This window comes from Myotis yumanensis, unplaced genomic scaffold (genome assembly GCF_028538775.1).
Source record: "Myotis yumanensis isolate MYYU_CA2020_CCGP unplaced genomic scaffold, mMyoYum1.0.hap1 SCAF_4, whole genome shotgun sequence".
Classification (NCBI taxonomy): domain Eukaryota; kingdom Metazoa; phylum Chordata; class Mammalia; order Chiroptera; family Vespertilionidae; genus Myotis; species Myotis yumanensis.
In genome coordinates, this window is record NW_027223755.1 from 79,331,333 (window position 1) to 79,347,774 (window position 16,442).

At 48.1% G+C, this 16,442-nt stretch overlaps 1 protein-coding gene across 1 annotated transcript; it reads right to left on the bottom strand.

Moving 5' to 3' along the window:
- Positions 1-11,731: 11,731 nt before the first annotated feature.
- SPACDR (sperm acrosome developmental regulator) lies at positions 11,732-16,214 on the bottom strand. The gene is made up of 3 exons (XM_070412672.1): positions 15,233-16,214; positions 14,637-14,960; positions 11,732-12,190 (listed from the first exon to the last, which is right to left on the bottom strand). Exons 1-3 carry the CDS (start codon positions 15,281-15,283, stop codon positions 11,924-11,926), a joined length of 642 nt encoding a protein of 213 aa, XP_070268773.1. The 5' UTR covers positions 15,284-16,214; the 3' UTR covers positions 11,732-11,923.
- Positions 16,215-16,442: the final 228 nt, after the last annotated feature.

Here is a 16,442-nt window from a genome sequence, read left to right on the forward strand (position 1 = left end):
AAAGAAACAATATGAATGTTAGGGAATGATGGGTTTCAGTCCTACCCCACCCTCTCTAGGAATTTTTTTTTTTTGGCTAGCCCAGGCTGAGAGGCCTAGAATTGCTTTTCTTCTTAAAATAATAATAATAATAAATCCCTCCTTTAAGAAGGTACTGATAAGTGAGGAAGACTTCTCTATCCTTAACTTGAGTCTCCTCAGGCAGCATGTTCTAGTTATACTCTCTTCTGCAGAGAGGGAGTACATGCCCTGACTAAGGGCAGTAGAAAGTGGGAAGAAGGAACCCAGAAGGAGGGAGTGAGGGGAGAAGTTGTAAATATTGTTCAGGAACTAAACCCCCTCTAAGCGAAAGAGGGGAGAAACAGAAAAGCTACCATTCCCTGAGGTTGCTGTGAGAGGCATCCTGCCCAAGCCCTCGTCAACTAGCACTTTCCTCCACGCTCCAGGCTAGAGTGGTCCCAACTCTACATCATCTGCCGTCCAGGGAAGAGTGGGGAGAGGAGAAGAAAGGGAATGCTAAGGAAGAGGGAAAGAGGCAGAGAAGATCCCCAAGGAGAGGTCACATCTTAGGTTCTGTCTTTATGGGTTAGACCAGTGGTCAGCAAACTCATTAGTCAACAGAGCCAAATATCAACAGTACGATTGAAATTTCTTTTGAGAGCCAAATTTTTTAAACTTAAACTATATAGGTAGGTACATTGTTATTAACTTAATTGGGGTACTCCTAAGGCTTAGGAAGAGCCACACTCAAGGGGCCAAAGAGCCGCATGCGGCTCGCGAGCCGCAGTTTGCCGACCATGGGGTTAGACCTCACCAGGTAGTGGTGGTGGGTGTTCCCTGTAGTCATCTGTGAGGGGCATCCCAGACCTGGATCCTAGGACCCCGTTCCCCCTCCCCTCCCATTATCCCCCCTCCCCCACAGAGGCTGGGGCTATGGTTCACAGTAGTAGCCAGCTGGGGCGGCTGGGCAGAAACTTGAGGAGGGACTAGGGCAGGGGTGGGCAAACTTTTTGACTCGAGGGCCACAGTGGGTTCTTAAACTGGACCGGAGGGCCGGAACAAAAGCATGGATGGAGTGTTTGTGTGAACTAATATAAATTCAAAGTAAACATCATTACATAAAAGGGTACGGTCTTTTTTTTTTTTTTTTTTTTTTTAGTTTTATTCATTTCAAACGGGCCGGATCGGGCCTGCGGGCCGTAGTTTGCCCACGGCTGGACTAGGGTCAGGGATAAAAGGAAGACCTGAGAGGTCCTACCTTGGTCCTGAGGCTCCAAGATGGCGAAGGAGGGAACTTGACCCAGAGCCTGCTGATGTCCACTGCTGCTGAGGCTGTGGGAAGCTCGAGTGGGGCAACAGGAGTCTTCTCCCCTCAAACTCTTCGCTGTTCTTGGTTTAGGGAAGATAGGATTTTACAATTTACTGGATGCCTATAAACTGCTCGGCTGTTTAACTATCCGTCTCAGTTTCCCTATCCTGCTTGTCCTGGCTTACCAGCCTGTCTCAAGGTTAACTCAGTTGCTCAAGGCCACAACAGCCAGGAAGGACAATTTGAACCCAAGTCTTTCTAAACTCAAAGGCTGGGCTGGCCCTGCCTCCAATGCACTACTAGTGATCCCCTTCCAGGAGCTGGTCTCATCTCTAGAAGCCACTAGACATTCCCTGAAGCCTGAAGGGTGCAGCATAGGGCTTTGGAGCCCCCCTCCAATACTGCCATGGCGTCAAGGGGACTGATTTTGCTGGGTGCCACATCTCTGCCCAGAGAGCTCATGAAGAGGGGACAGGGAAACCAGCTCCTCTCATGATGCCAACCCCTAGTTCCTTCACTCCCACTCACACTGGAGTGGACGTTCTTCTGACTTCTTTCTGATTGGCTCCAGAAAGCGTTTCTTGGACAGATCGCCAGAGACCAGGAGAAGGGAAGGACACTCAGGTGCTGCAGGAGGAGCAAGATAGAGGCAGGACTGTGGGATCCTGATGGGAGGAAGGAGAGGTAGTGCCACACAGGTGCCTGGGCACCTCATCAGTGCTGCCTGGAAGCTTTACCCAGACAGGTTCTGGGTAGAAGCCTGTTCTTAGGGGCAAAAACACACAGGTCAGGCCACAGCTGCAGACAGGGTAGAGAGTTGAGCAGCAAATCTCAATGGAGTCCTTAGGTGAAGGATGGTGTGATGAGGAAAATAAAACCAGGTTGGCTGGAGATATGAGCCCACCTTGACTTCCCAACCCCGCCTGCTTCAGACCTGGACTTCTTCCTTGTGATGCTCCCAACCCCCACATCTGTGGTGTGGGCCTGAGATGGGTTAGCAGCCCCTCTGGACAGTACTTATTCTCCCCTGCCTCTTTCTCGAAGCCCCAGGCTTTGTGCCTCCCCACACTGGCTCCTACATCCTAAAGGCCCTCTGCGGTGCAAAGCCAAAGAGGGGAGCACAGTTGGGGAGCCAGAGACAGAACCCTAAGGAAGTGAATTTGAATCCTGAAGCCATTGCTGGTCTCATCAGGTGGGTAGGCCAGGACCAAGTAGTACATACCCAGTTAGTTATCCTTCCCTACTCCAAGCATCCACTGAGCGCCTGTGCCTGTCAGGCACTGTACTGAAGTAAGCTGGGACACAGTGGTGAACAAAACCCAGGGGACCAGAGGGCAGGGATCCAGGGAAGGTCTCCCAGAGGTAGAAAGTAGATTTGAAGATGGAATGAGAGCAAGCCAAGTGAAGAATGTGGGAGAACAACTTTCAAAACAGAAGAATCAGCATTTGTAAAGACCCAGGGGAAAGAGGAAGCAAATGAAACTAGCGAAGTACAGTGGAAGTGACCAAAAAGGAAACCTAGAGAGATGAGGCCAGACAGGTGGGCAGGGACCACAGCCTGGAGCTGAGGTAAGGAGTTTGGATTTCATCCTGAATGCTACAGTACACCCTGAAAAGATCTTCAAAGAAGAGACAACATACTCCGAGTTACACAAAAAAGGTATCTCTCTCCCCATTTTAGAAATACAGCCCTACTGGTTTGGCTCAGTGGATAGACCTCAGTGGAAGAGTCCCAGGTTTGATTCCGGTCAAGGGCACATGCCTGGGTTGTGGACTGGATCCCCAGTGGGGGGTGTGCAGGAGGCAGCCAATCAATGGTTCTCTCTCATCATTGATGTTTCTATCTCTCTCCCTTCTTCTCTGAAATTAATTTAAAATTTTTAATTCAAATGGCATGGCAAAAAACAATAACCTCATACCTGTTAAAATGGCTATCATCAAAAAAGACAAGAAACACCAAATGTTGGTGAGGATGTGGAGAAAAAGGAACACAAGTACACTGTTGGTGGGATGTAAATTGGTGCAGTCACTATGGAAAACAATATAGAGGTTCCTCAACAAATTAAAAATAGAACTACCAGATGATCCAGCAATTCCACTTCTGAATATTTATCTGAGGAAAAGGAAAACACTAACTTGAAAAGATATCTGCACCCTCATGTTCACTGCAGCATTATTTACAAAGTAAGGAGACAACCTAAGTGTCCATTGACAGTGGAATACTTCTCAGCCATAAAAAGAAGGAAATCTTGCCATTTGTCACAACATGGATTGATCTTGAGGGCATTATGCTAAGTGAAATAGATCAGAGAAAGACAAATACTGTATGGTTTCACTTATATGTGGAATAAAAAAAAAACCTTATAATATAGAGAACAGATTGGTGGTTGCCAGAGGTGGGGGTGGAGGGTGGGCAAAATGGGTGAAGGTGGTCAATAAGATAAATAAGTCCTGGTTACAATAGTTAGGTTAGGTTACAATAGTAATCAAGACAGTGTGGCATTGTCAACAGACAGACACATAGATTAGTGAAACAGAATAGAGAACCCAAAATTAGACCCATAGAGCCAAACAAATACGCCCAACTGATTTTTAATAAAGGTGCATAATGAATTCATTTGAGAAAGGATGGTCTTTCCAACAAATGGTACTGGAGCAATTGGATATCCATAAGCAAGAAAAAAAAGAAAGAAAGAAAAGAAAAAAGAACCTTGCCCTAAACCTCACACCTTATACAAAAATTAACTCAAAATGGGTCACAACTTAAACAAAATGGGTAAAAACTATAAAATATAGGGGGGTTGGGGGAACCATAGAAGAAAACCTTCAGGACCTTCAGTCTAAGGGAAGAGTTGTTAGACTTGACACTAAATGACACCAAAGTACAATTCATAAAAGGAAAAACTTGATAAATTGGGCCTCATCCAAAATAAAAATTTTTACGCTGTGAAAGGCCCTGCTAAGAGGATGAAAAAACAGCTACAGACTATGAAAATATATTTGCAAATGACATATCCAACAAAGTACTTACAAATCTAGAATACTTTTTTAAACTCTCAAAGGTCAAAAATTAAAAACAACAACAATAAACAATCCAATTAGAAAATGGGCAAGACCTGGCCAGTGTGGCTCAGTTCATTGGAGCTTTGTCCCAGCTTGATTCCCAGTCAGGGCACATAGCCAGGTTGCAGATTTGATCCCCGGTCTGCGAAGTGCTGAAGGCAACTAATCTATGTTTCTCACATCGATGTTTCTCTCTCTCCCTCTCTCTCTCTCTCTAAACTAAAAAGGAAAAAGAAAATGGGCAAAACACATGAACAGACATCTCACTAAAGAGGATATACAGATGGCAATTATTCAAACACACATGAAAAGATATTCAATTGCATTAGCCATTAGGGAAATGCAAATTAAAACCTGAATGAGCCGAGCTGGTATGGCTCAGTGGTTGAGCACTGACCTATGAACCAGGAGGTCACTGGTTCGATTTCCAGTCAGGGCACATGCCCAGGTTGCAAGCTCAATCCCCAGTAGAGGGTGTGTAGGAGGCAGCCAATCAATGATTCTCGCTCTCATTGATATTTCTTTCTCTCTCTCTCTCTCTCTCTCTCTCTCCCTTCCTTCCTCTCTGAAACCAATAAAAATATAGTTTTTAAAAGAGAGAGAAAAACACACACACAAGGAATGAGATATCACTACACACCTATCAGAATGGCTAAAATAAAAAAATGGTAACAGTGAATGCTGGTGAGGATGTATAGTAATTGGATAACTCATACATTCCAGTTGCTCTGGAGAGTATGGCAGTTTCTCACAAAACTAAACATGCACTTACCGTATAACCCAGTAATCACACTCTTGTGCATAAAATGAAAACTTACATTCATACAAAAAGTTGTACACCAATGTTCATAAACACTTTATTTGTAAGAGCCCCAAACTGGAAAAACCCAAATGTCCTTTAATGGATGACTGGTTAAACAGGCTGTTGTACATGCATTCCATGGAGTACTACTCATCAATAAAAAGGAACACACTATTGATACCTGCAACAACTTGTATAAATCTCATGTTGCATGGAATTTCATATTGCATTAAAAAAAAAAAAAAAAGCCAATCCCAAGCCCCAGCCAGTTTGGCCCAGTGGATAGAGTGTTGGCCTGTGGACCGAAGGGTCACAGGTTCGATTCCAGTCAAGGGCATGTACCTGAGTTGCAGGCTCCAGCCAGACCCTGGTCAAGGCTTGTGTAGGAGGCAACCAATCAATGTATTTCTCTCACATCAATATTTCTCTCTGTCTTTCTTTCCCTTTCACTTCCACTGTCTCTAAAAAATAAATGGAGACATATCCTTGGGTGAGGATTTAAAAAAAAGCCAATCCCAAAAGACTATATATGATTCCATTTATAGAAAATTTTTGAAATGACAAAATTATAGAAAGGAAGAACAGATTAGTAGTTGCTAGAGGTTACAGAAGAGAGAGGGAGAGAAGTGGCTAAGGCTGTAGAAGGGTAGCAGGAGATGTCGCAGTGATCTAACTGTTTTGCATCTTGACTGTGGTAGTGATCACATGAATCAACACATCAAAAACCTGCATGGAATTAAATACACACACGCGCACACACGCGCACACACACACACACAATAAGTAAATGTAAAACAGGTGAAATCTGAATAATGTCGGTAGATTGCATCAATTTCAATTTCTTGGTGGTGGTGTTGTACTATAGTTTTGAAAGATGGTACCATGGGGGAAAATTGGGTGAAAGATAAACAGGAGTTCTGTATTCTTTCTGATGACTGCATGTGAATCCACATTATCTCAAAATAAAAAAGAAAGTAAACAGAGGACTGTGTTAACATATTTGCAATTCATATCATAGATAAAGGGCTAATGCCCCTTATATATAAATAGCATCTAGACATCAATAAGAAAAAATAACAAAAACAAACACGTAGTTAGCTCATAATATGTGACAGGCACGGTTCTAAGTTTTTCTGTGCATTAATTCATCAAATCCTCCCAACAATCCTACATCATTTCCATTTTATAGGTCAGGTGCCTGAGGCACAGAGAAGTTAGGCAATTTGCCCAGGGCCATATAGCTAGTAGTAGGTGGTAGAGCTACAATTCAACACCCAGCAATCTAGCCCCGGAGTGCAACCTCTTAAACTCTAAATTAAATCTTAAATGCTGTGGGTCTCTAGAAAAGACCCACAAGCAGTACAAAAATTGTCAGAGTATATAAACAATAAAGGAAAAACAACTGGGTCTTAAATTTAGAGGATGAAAGAGAAAGCTATCGAAAGGTCATACAGACTACCTGGGCCCTGGAGACCAGCCTTCTTAGGGCCTCATCTGCCCCACCTTGGGCAAGCCCAGCCCACAACACACCTCACTGAACAATACACAGATTCCTCCTTCAGCACAATAGACCAAACTTGTCTTCTGAAACCTGTCCCTCTGCAGCCACTCACCCCAGGAGGCACTGAGGGAAAGACAAACAGAGAGAAGCTTGTTCCTCAGCTTTAGCAGGGAGACAGACTCGAGCATCCAGGGTAAGGTGGGCAGACAGGTGTGGGGCAGTTGGGCTCAGCTCTGAAACAAAGACTGAGAAAGGAAAGAGAAACCCCCCCTCCCTTGGTCCATGTCCCCCTTGGAGATCAGCTGTCTGCCCAGTTCTCCAGACTGACCCAAGGAGCAGACAGCGACTTCAGTATAGGGTGGAGAGTGCTGGAAAATGCAGTAGCAATGATGCAAGGGACAAAGGACTCAGCATGACCCAGTATCAGAAGTGCCTGCTCCTAAGCCTGCAGCCCTCCTGACCCCTTGGAAAAGCTCCAGCCCTATGAGCTTCACAGGTGCTCCTCCCCCCAACCCCCAATCCATGTATCTCCAAGTCCTGGGGAACCATGGCCATGCCTGGAGGGCAGTGCAGACAATGGATGTTGGGCCCAAAACAGTCCTGGAGACTAACATCTCATTTGACTGGTGACTTATTTCCTTGAAGAATGCCAGCCTTGCAATCCTACAGTCTTTTCTCTTAATTAATCTCATTCCTGCCACTACTGAGAGGAAAATGGGAACAAGTTGAAATATAGCTACAGACACCCACAAGTACATACAGGCACATGCGTCTGTGTTCATCCAGCTGTACACACACGGCGTGCATGTCTGAGAATAACTTTGAGGCCAAGGTCTTCATGACTGTGGCCAGCCCATGGTGGGACTCAGTCAGGGCTGGCTCTCCTCCCGGAGGGCTCCAATACGAACGTGGATGAGGTACAAGGGAAGGGAGGGACATAGGTAGAAAGAAGATCCAGTGCCCAGGGCTGAGACTTTGTTTCTGGGTTCAAAGGCTTAAACCAAGAATGTTTTATCCAGGTCAACTCTCTCCGAGGCAGCTTTGAACTGTTAGGAAGCAGGGCTGTGGAAGTTGGAGGCACCATGTGTCCCTAACCCTGAAGAGTATATAGTAGATAAATGGGAGCACAGGACCCAAACGGGAACCCCTAGAAGCTGGCAGGGAGCAGAGCAACCAGTAGTTCAACCCATCATTTTAAGAGCCTGAGGCCCAGTGAAGGGAAGTGACTCACCCAAGTGCCACAGCAAAGTGGTAGTCATATTGCGACCAGGACTCTGTCACATCTTCTTCCTGCTACCCACTGCACATGCATTTCTTCTGGTCACACCTTACATGGCGTTCCCTCCACAAGGCAGCTGGTTGGAGTCTGCTTCCCACGCACTAGGTGAAGATTGCTTTCTGGTTCATTCAGCAGTTTCAGGCCATGGGATAGTAGCCATAAGCCATAGATCTTAACCATTATCATAATATTAGCTAAAATGTATTGAGTCCATGTAGTGCCAGGCATCATATCCCCGATCATCACGACAGCCCCATTATACAGTTGAGGTCCTGAGGCTCAGAGAGGTTAACCAATTTACCCAAGGTTACGCATTCAGGAAATGTTAGCTTAAACCACTTCCCCTGCTCTTAAGTACTGCATTTCACTTCTGTCTCCCAAGAATACGGGTAAGAAAATAAATATGATAATTTCAGATACTTTTAAGTACTACGAAAAAAAGCATGGTGAGACATAGAGGATGACCATGTGTCTCTTCTGTTGGTTAGGTTGGGTGGTGAAGGTTGAAGATGTAGCAGCCTCTGTACAGATTCCAGACTGACAAAAAGCCCACCATGCCAAGAGTTGAGAGAAGGGCATTTTAGACGAAGGGAACTGTTGGATTTTTTTTTTGGTGGGGGGGGGGGGGGCATTGGAAGGTTTAAGCAGGGCAGTGACATATTTTGCTGTGATGAATCAATTGTAGGGGGATCCCAGGGAAAAAGCAAGAGAAAAGATTTGACATTTTCAGGAAATTGGTTGGTGATGGGGGAGGAGGGGGAAGGGTCTGGGCTGGGAAGAGAGCCAGGGCATCTGGGACCAGCATTCTTATTTTGCTTTCCACATTCTCAGGGACCCCCCCTCTAATAGGATGGTTAAGTTTTGAAAATAAAGAAGGACCCCTGGCCCTGGCCGGTGTGGCTCAGTTAGTTGAGCATTATCCCACTCACCGAAGAGTTATTGGTTCGATTCTTGGTCAAGGCGCATGCCCAGGTTGTGGGTTCTATCCCCAGTCGGGGTGCCAATCAATGTTTCTCTCACCCTCTCCCTTCCTCTCTCTCTAAAATCAGTTTTTTTAAAAGGACCCTGGTTCCAGTTAGGCCCACTCATAGCCCTACCATTTTTGTCTCGTGGAGTGGAACAGCTTCAGCGGCTGGGGTCAGTTGGGGATAATGGGGGAGGGTGTCTAAGATAGAATTTTTGCTCAAGACTGTCACCGGGAGGTAGATTTCCCCAGGGGTCACTGCTCTGGACCAGGAGAGGGCTGTGGTGGATAAGAATTCTTTCCCCAAATCTCTGCCCCAGGAGATCCCACATGCTTTCCTCCCTCCCAGTTGGGAAGTTCCTCCTCCGGTCCCCCCACAGGCCTTCTACAGGGCTCTGGGCTAGATTTTTGTCCTTCCCTTTCCATTCTGCCTTTTTCTCTCTCACAAATCTCCTGCCCCTGCATGGCCAGGCCTAAACAGGACTCCATCATGTCTGGGGGGAGAGAGTAGGAGGTGCTAGCAGCTCCCTTGGCTCCTGGCTGAACTCACCTTCTTCCTTCCCTCCTCTCACTCCCAAAATGCTGGAGAAGCCAATGGAAAATGAGAACAATGTTCCTTCCCATAAGCCCACAGCCTCAAGCCCAGATTGGCTCCAGGGCCTGTAGCTACTTGCAAGGCTGTTTACTGGTGACCCTCAGGTGCCCAGCCTTCCCCAGACCCTTCCCTAATTTGTTAAAATCTTAGGTCCTCAGGAAGATAGGAAGACAAGCCTGTTTCTAAGGACTTGGAAGAGCTCAGACAGTGGATCCCAGACAGTGAGGCACTATTCCAAAGCCCTGGGACCCATTACACATCTGGGCTTCCTGGGATACAGACCCTGCATGGCCCCAGTACATTCTTGGCACATAATGGAGGTGTGATGAGTAATTTGTGATTGAAAACCCCAGAAATGAGCCAGTGTGTTATCATTTTGTTTTGAGAACCCACCTAAAACCAGCTTTGACTTCAGGCTGAACTCAGGGCTAATATTGAGCAAAGCCACTATCAGAAGTGGCTTGCAGGCAAAGGATGTTGGGCCCAAAACATGAATACAAGTACATTTAGCCATTCAATGTTCATGCATTGAACATCTATTGTATTACATGTGTGTGTACACATGTCACATACATGTAACATGTCCTGTGTGAGCTAGGCTTATTAGTTGGATGAATGAAAACATTAACTGTCCTTCAGTTTTCTCCTCTAAAAAATGGAAGTTGCCCTGGCCTGTGTTGCTTAGTGGTTAGAATGTTGGCCAGAGGACGGAAGAATCTCGGGTTCAATTCCTGACCAAAGACACATACCGAGTTTGGGGTTCACTTCCTGGCCCCAGTAGGGGCACATTCAGGAGGCAACCAGTGTCTCTCACATCAATGTTTCTCTCCCTCCCTCCCTCCCTTCCACTCTCTCTGAGAAGCAATAAAAAAAGTATCCTCAGGTGAGGATTAACAAAAAAAAGAAGCAATAATACTTCATCATAAAGCTGTTGTGAGAATTACTTAGAATAAGACATAAAAATAGTCATAGTAGGTGCTTAATAGGTGGTGGTTAATATTAATTGTGGCTGTAAGTGTTAAGGTGCTGAGCTATAGGGCGGGGCGGCCCAGTGCTACTCGGGACTCTTGGGAAAGGCCACCCGGATTCGCAGCAAATGCGCCCCAACTCTCCCAGAGCTGCAGGATTGGGGGAGGGAGCGGGGTGAATCCATGCTTCCACAGCCCCCCAGTGGCTCTCCACTATCCCGGAGCTTTCTTTGCTCGTGCGCAGTCCGTGAGCAAGACTCTGCCGCAAAGCAGCTTTCTCCCCACCTCCCCCACCCCGCCTCTGCTGTCCCCTCCGCGTGGGCCCAGCTGCCATCCCTTCCTCCTCCCCGCGCCGCCCCTCCCTGTGGACCCTGAAATCCCCGAATGTTGCTTGCTTTTGTTTTAAGAAACATCCCTGCTTTTCCTTGGGGAGACACCCCTGCACCTTCACATGGCTTCTCAAGAGGGCAGGCTAAGCTGGAGAGGGGGGCCTGCGACTCCACGCCCCGCCCCCTCCCCGCTCCCCCGCGTCGCCCCCACCCCCACCCTCACCCCCAGAGCGTCAATCAAACTCCTTCCCGATCTCCGGGAATGGCGCAAAGCCTGCGTCCGCTCCGTCCCTTCTCCCGCGCCCCGCCCCCTCGCCGCGGCGTCGCCGCCGGGAACCCTGGGAGGTGTAGTTTTCGGCAGCTCTCAGCAGGGCCATGGCCAGCAGGGTCTGAGTGCCTTCCCCACAGATGCACGTCCTGCTATTGCCAGATGCATCTTCAGACCCACTGACTCTCCGGGCCCAAGAGCACTAGAGAGGCAGGGCTGTGGGCTGGCTGCTGGAGGCGGGCAGTTTCCAGAGAGGTTCGTAGGGCCTTGGACAAGTCCCGTAATCGACAGTCTGACTTGCAGGATTTTGAGGGAGCACAGGCTCAGGACCTGGCACGAAGTGTGTCCTCAATAAATGGGTGCTATTGTTTCTTTACTGGCCAGGCAGAGTTGCCAAAGACAGTTCAGCCCCTAAGCGTGTGTGGGCCCAGGCCAGGACCTGTAGATCTCCCTCCCCGCCCCGCTCCTCCCCCGCCCCTCCCCGCCACACACACACACACACACACACACACACACACACACACACACACACATCTTCCCAAAAGGCCCAGAGGTTAATCCCGATCATATTTGATCCAGCAACGCAGTGCCCCTCTCTGTCCCACCCAAGTTACTTTCTTTGCCTCTGGCCATCTACAAACACACTCTCTATATATCTACTCCGAAATATCTGATATTTATTTCCCAACGTTTTGAAAATTTTTTTACAAATTGAATAAAAGGAATGAAGGGGAGAAGTGGGACCCCAGGCCTGGCCTGGGTTCCTGATGAGAGGTAACAGTGTGAAAATGTCTCCTAACCCACAACTCCTGGCCTGCTGCCCTAACCTCTCCTATCAGCCTTACCTAAGAGTGAGGTGGGGGCTTTGTGAGGATGTGGGGTTCCCCCTTAGAGGTATCCTTTTTCAGGCCCTGAACTGCTTCAGGCTGGGGGCAAGTGTGGGCCCAGTTGTGGTGCCTTCTGCGCCTCTCTTGCCTGCGAGCCAGCTGCTGCAATTGTTTCCGAATGGCCCACAGCACCAGATACACTTCCCGCAGCATCTCAGCTTCCCGTGACTGCAAAGAGGACCCGGTCCTTATTTCGGAAGGAACTGAGGTAGAACTCATAGATGACTGAAAGAGAGAGATGTGTACATGTAAACAGCTTGGTCTAAGGAACCACCTGCAGATAAATAGCAAAGGCTTTTAATTCCACCTCCTTCACTATGCCTCAGCTCAGGCATTGCCTCCTCCAGGAAGTCTTCTCAGGCTATATTAGGTGTTCGTCTCTACCCTTGTGTTTGCCCTGTCAATCATCACTGTTTGTTCTTTGGACTCAACACTAGAATGCAAGCTCCTGGAAGATTAGGACCACGTCTGACCCATCTTTGAGTTCCCATTAGTGTTTCATGGAAAGTATGTTAAAATGGAGAAGGATCTCTGTTTTCAGCCCAGAGCTCCGTTCTGACCTCCAGGTCTGTATATCCCACTGCCTCCTAGACATCTTCCTGCAGATGTCTTATGGACATCTCAATTTGTCTTGTCTCAAAGCCCAAACTCATCATCTCCTTCCCTAAGTACACCCTTGCTCCTTCATTTCCCCCTGTGAATGGCTCTAGTCTGCTCTGACTTCTATTTCTCCCTATTCCCTCATCATATTCCAACCAACCACTTGGTGCAACAATTCTACCCTTTAAATATTGCTCTGATCCATTAACTTGTTCTACCCGATGTCTCTCTCCAAATCCAGAATATCCTTCTCTCTGAGCCTGGACTACAACACCTCCAATGGGTCCACCTGCCTCTCCTCTTGTTCCCTTCCGATCCCTGCCCCCTCCACAGGGCAGCCAAGTGACTTTAAATTAATGCTGCAATACCTCATTCAAGGCCAAGATAAGTTGATTTAGTAGTGATCTAGACATTCCCCAGTTTTAAATTAAGTTTTTCACTTTGAGATAATTGTAGATTCACATGCAGTTGTGTGAAATAATAGAGTTCCTGTATACCTTTAATCGGTAGTCTCCCCTCCCCTATAGTAAAATCTTGCAAAACTCTAGCACAATATCATATCATAGATATTATAGTCAGGAAATTGACATTGATGCACTCCACTGATCTTATTCATATTTCCCCAGTTTTACTTGTATTCGTGTGTGTGTGTGTGTGTGTGTGTGTGTTGAATCCTAACCAATTTTATATCTTATGTGCAGGCTCATGTATCCAGCTACCACAGTCATGATGATACAGGAGATTTCCATCACACAAGGATTCCTCATGTTGTCTTTTATAACAAACCTTCCTTCACCTTCCCCACCCCCAACCCCACCCTGCAGCCCCTGCCAAACACTAAACCACTGATCAGTTCTCTATCATTTCAGTATTTCAAGAATGGTGTATCATATAAATGGAACCACATAGTACAACCTATTTTGGATTGGTTATTTTCATTAGGATAATCCCCTTGAAATTCATCTAAGTTGTTGAATGTTTTAATAGTCTGTTCCTTTTTATGGCTGATAAGTGTCCCATGGTATGAATGTATCACAGTTTAACCATTCACCGATTGGGGGACATTTGGGTTGGTTTGGGCTATTACAAATAAAGCTACTATGAACATTCATGTCCGGATTTCTGTGTGAACATAAAATTTCATTCATTCATTAGGATAAATGCCCAAGAGTACAACTGCTGGGCCATTTGATAATTGCATGGTTAGTTTTATAAGAAGCTACCAAACTGTTTTTCCAGACGGACTATACCATTTTGCATTCCCACCAGCAACGCAGGCGTGCAGGTGAACTTTCTAAATCAAAATCTGTTGCTCTCGCCCTAACCGGTTTGGCTCAGTGTATAGAGCGTCGGCCTGTGGACTCAAGGGTCCCAGGTTCGATTCCGGTCAAGGGCATGTACCTTGGTTGCAGGCAAATCCCTAGTGGGGAGTGTGCAGGAGGCAGCTGATCAATGTTTCTCTCTCATCGATGTTTCTATCTCTCTATCCCTCTCTCTTCCTCTCTGTAAAAAATCAATAAAATATATTTTTTTAAAAAATCTGTTGCTCTTAGGGTCAAATTCAAACTCCACAACTGGTCACCACCTCTCTCTTGTACTAGCTGGCCCTCAGCTCCAGGATCACTTTACTGTGATCCACACACCTTGGGTCAGCCCTCCACACATCTGTGCTTCTTCCTTCATAAATGCTCCTTCCACTCCCTCCACTTTCTGCTAACACCTCCACCCTGCCTCAAGCCAAGCTAAATCTTTCAGTCTCAGCTTCATCCTCCCTTCTGTTAGGAAGGACTTCCTTGACTTCCCAGGCCTGGATGAGATGCCTCTCCCCTGGATTCCCAGACCCCTGTGCCTCCTATGATACTGAGCCAACAATGCCTATGATCTTGTCTGTAGCACCCTTGGTCTGCGTAAACCTTGTCCCTATCCACCATGTATCCTAGGAGCCTATCTCAGCAACTGGCACTAAATAGAGGTGCAGGAAATAAATGTTGAACAAGTGAATGGAGGGAGGAGGTAGTCCTGTGGGGAGGGGTGGGAAGGTTGTTGGGGACAAGGGGGATATGGTACTGACCTTCCAGCTGCACATTTGCCAGCCAGACTGGAAAGCCGAGACCATGAGTGTGGAGACAGACTTGGCAGCCGTCCGGGGCAGCTGCAACAGGGACCGGCTCCCACGATCCAGCTCTACTTTAGCCCCATCTGTTGTCTTGGCCAATGTGCAGGGATCAGCCACCTTGGAGAACACTCCCATCCTGCAGACTTTAGCCTCTTTAAGGGGCTCAACCAACATGCAAGTCTCAACCACACTGGAAGCCTTCTCCATCTTCAACGCAGATTTCTTGGAGTCAGGGTGTTCCACAATGGTTGACTTAGCTCTGTGTTTCCAGAAAAACACCTAAGAACCAAGAAGGGAGAGGAAGGATGGGAGAGAGGGCCGGAGTGGAGACAACAGTCAGAAGAAGGGAAGGCACAGAAGGGATGGGACAGTGTGTGTCCTGGCCTCCTCCTTGGCTGTCCTACCTCACTTCTCCCTCCCAGTCTTGTTTGACCACAGGAAGCCAGAGGGGAGGGAGGCCAGGTAGAGGGGGTGTTTGTGTGATCTAGAAGTCACTGACCAGCACCTCCCACCCCAGCATGGTATAAGCAAGGGCAGTTTCCGAAACTTACCAAGGAAGTAATCTTTCGCCAAACCCACTGGAAGAGTCTTCTGATAGCCATTTCTCCCAATTTACAAGTCCCAAGAAGGGGGCAAAACCAGCATTTGGCATGGGGGGAGGGTGTGGGGGGCAGGCTGCAGGTCAGTGGCTGCCACCTAAGAGGTCTCTCAGGAACTTCAAATGCAGCAGTGAAGAAATAAATAAGGAATCTAGGGGGAAAGCTCCCCCTGACAATTCATCCTAGGCCTCCCCTCCCCTCCCTGGGACAGGGAGAGGAGTCAAAGTGGATGAGAACCCAGAGTGAGGGAGAGTTCCAGCCCATTGTGAGAGCCTGCCTGACCTTGACCCCAACCCCCGAGGCCCTTCCAAGAGCCCAGAGCCAATCTCTGAACCCTTAGCCCTTCTTCCGGCAAAGACACGAAAGGGAAACTAACATTTACGGAGCGCTGGGACTCGCTGGGCGTTTTCTGTGTATGGTGTCCTATAATTCTCACGGCAGCCCTCAGGTGGGTATGACTGTCAGTGCCCTTTTACCCACGAGGAAGCTGGGATTCGAAGAAACCAGAGAACCTGCCCAAGGTCATAAATATCGGGAGCCACAGGGTCAGCCTCCAGCACCCAGCCTTCTCCAGGCCCTCTCCAGGCTGGGGACAGGGCCCTCGTGAGCTGAGGCAGCTGCTTTCCCCCACTTCCCCACTAGATGGGGTCCTTACCCCTATCTGCTGCTTCTGCCTGGACAGGCGCCCAGCTGAGGCTGTCTGGGAGGGGCCTGCTCCCTCACTGGGCCCCATCCTCAGCCAGCTGGGGGTGGAAGCCACAGAGGCTGGCCAGGCCTGGCGAGGGCACTGTGTGCCCGGGAAGCCTGGCCCACACCCAGGGCTGAGACAAGGGGCCCATTCAGGGCCCCCTGCCCCACCCCCAAGCAGCCACCCGGATCCAGCCCGCAGAGGGGACACACTGGGAAGCTGAGGGTGGATCCTGTACAATCACCAAAAGGCCTCATTGTTTCCCTGCTGCCCCCCCCCCCCGCCCAGCACGTGGGCTGACAGCCCCCCCCACCCTCCCTCCCTCTGCCTTGCCTTGCCTGCCCCTTCCCAGGACCTGGCAGGCCACGGGCTCCCTTTCCAGCATCTCTTTTGACCACTCGGAGCCACATTAAACCTCCCCAGTTTGGGCAAGATCTCCAGGGAAGCCTACAGCCTTGGTCCCTCTCCCACGGT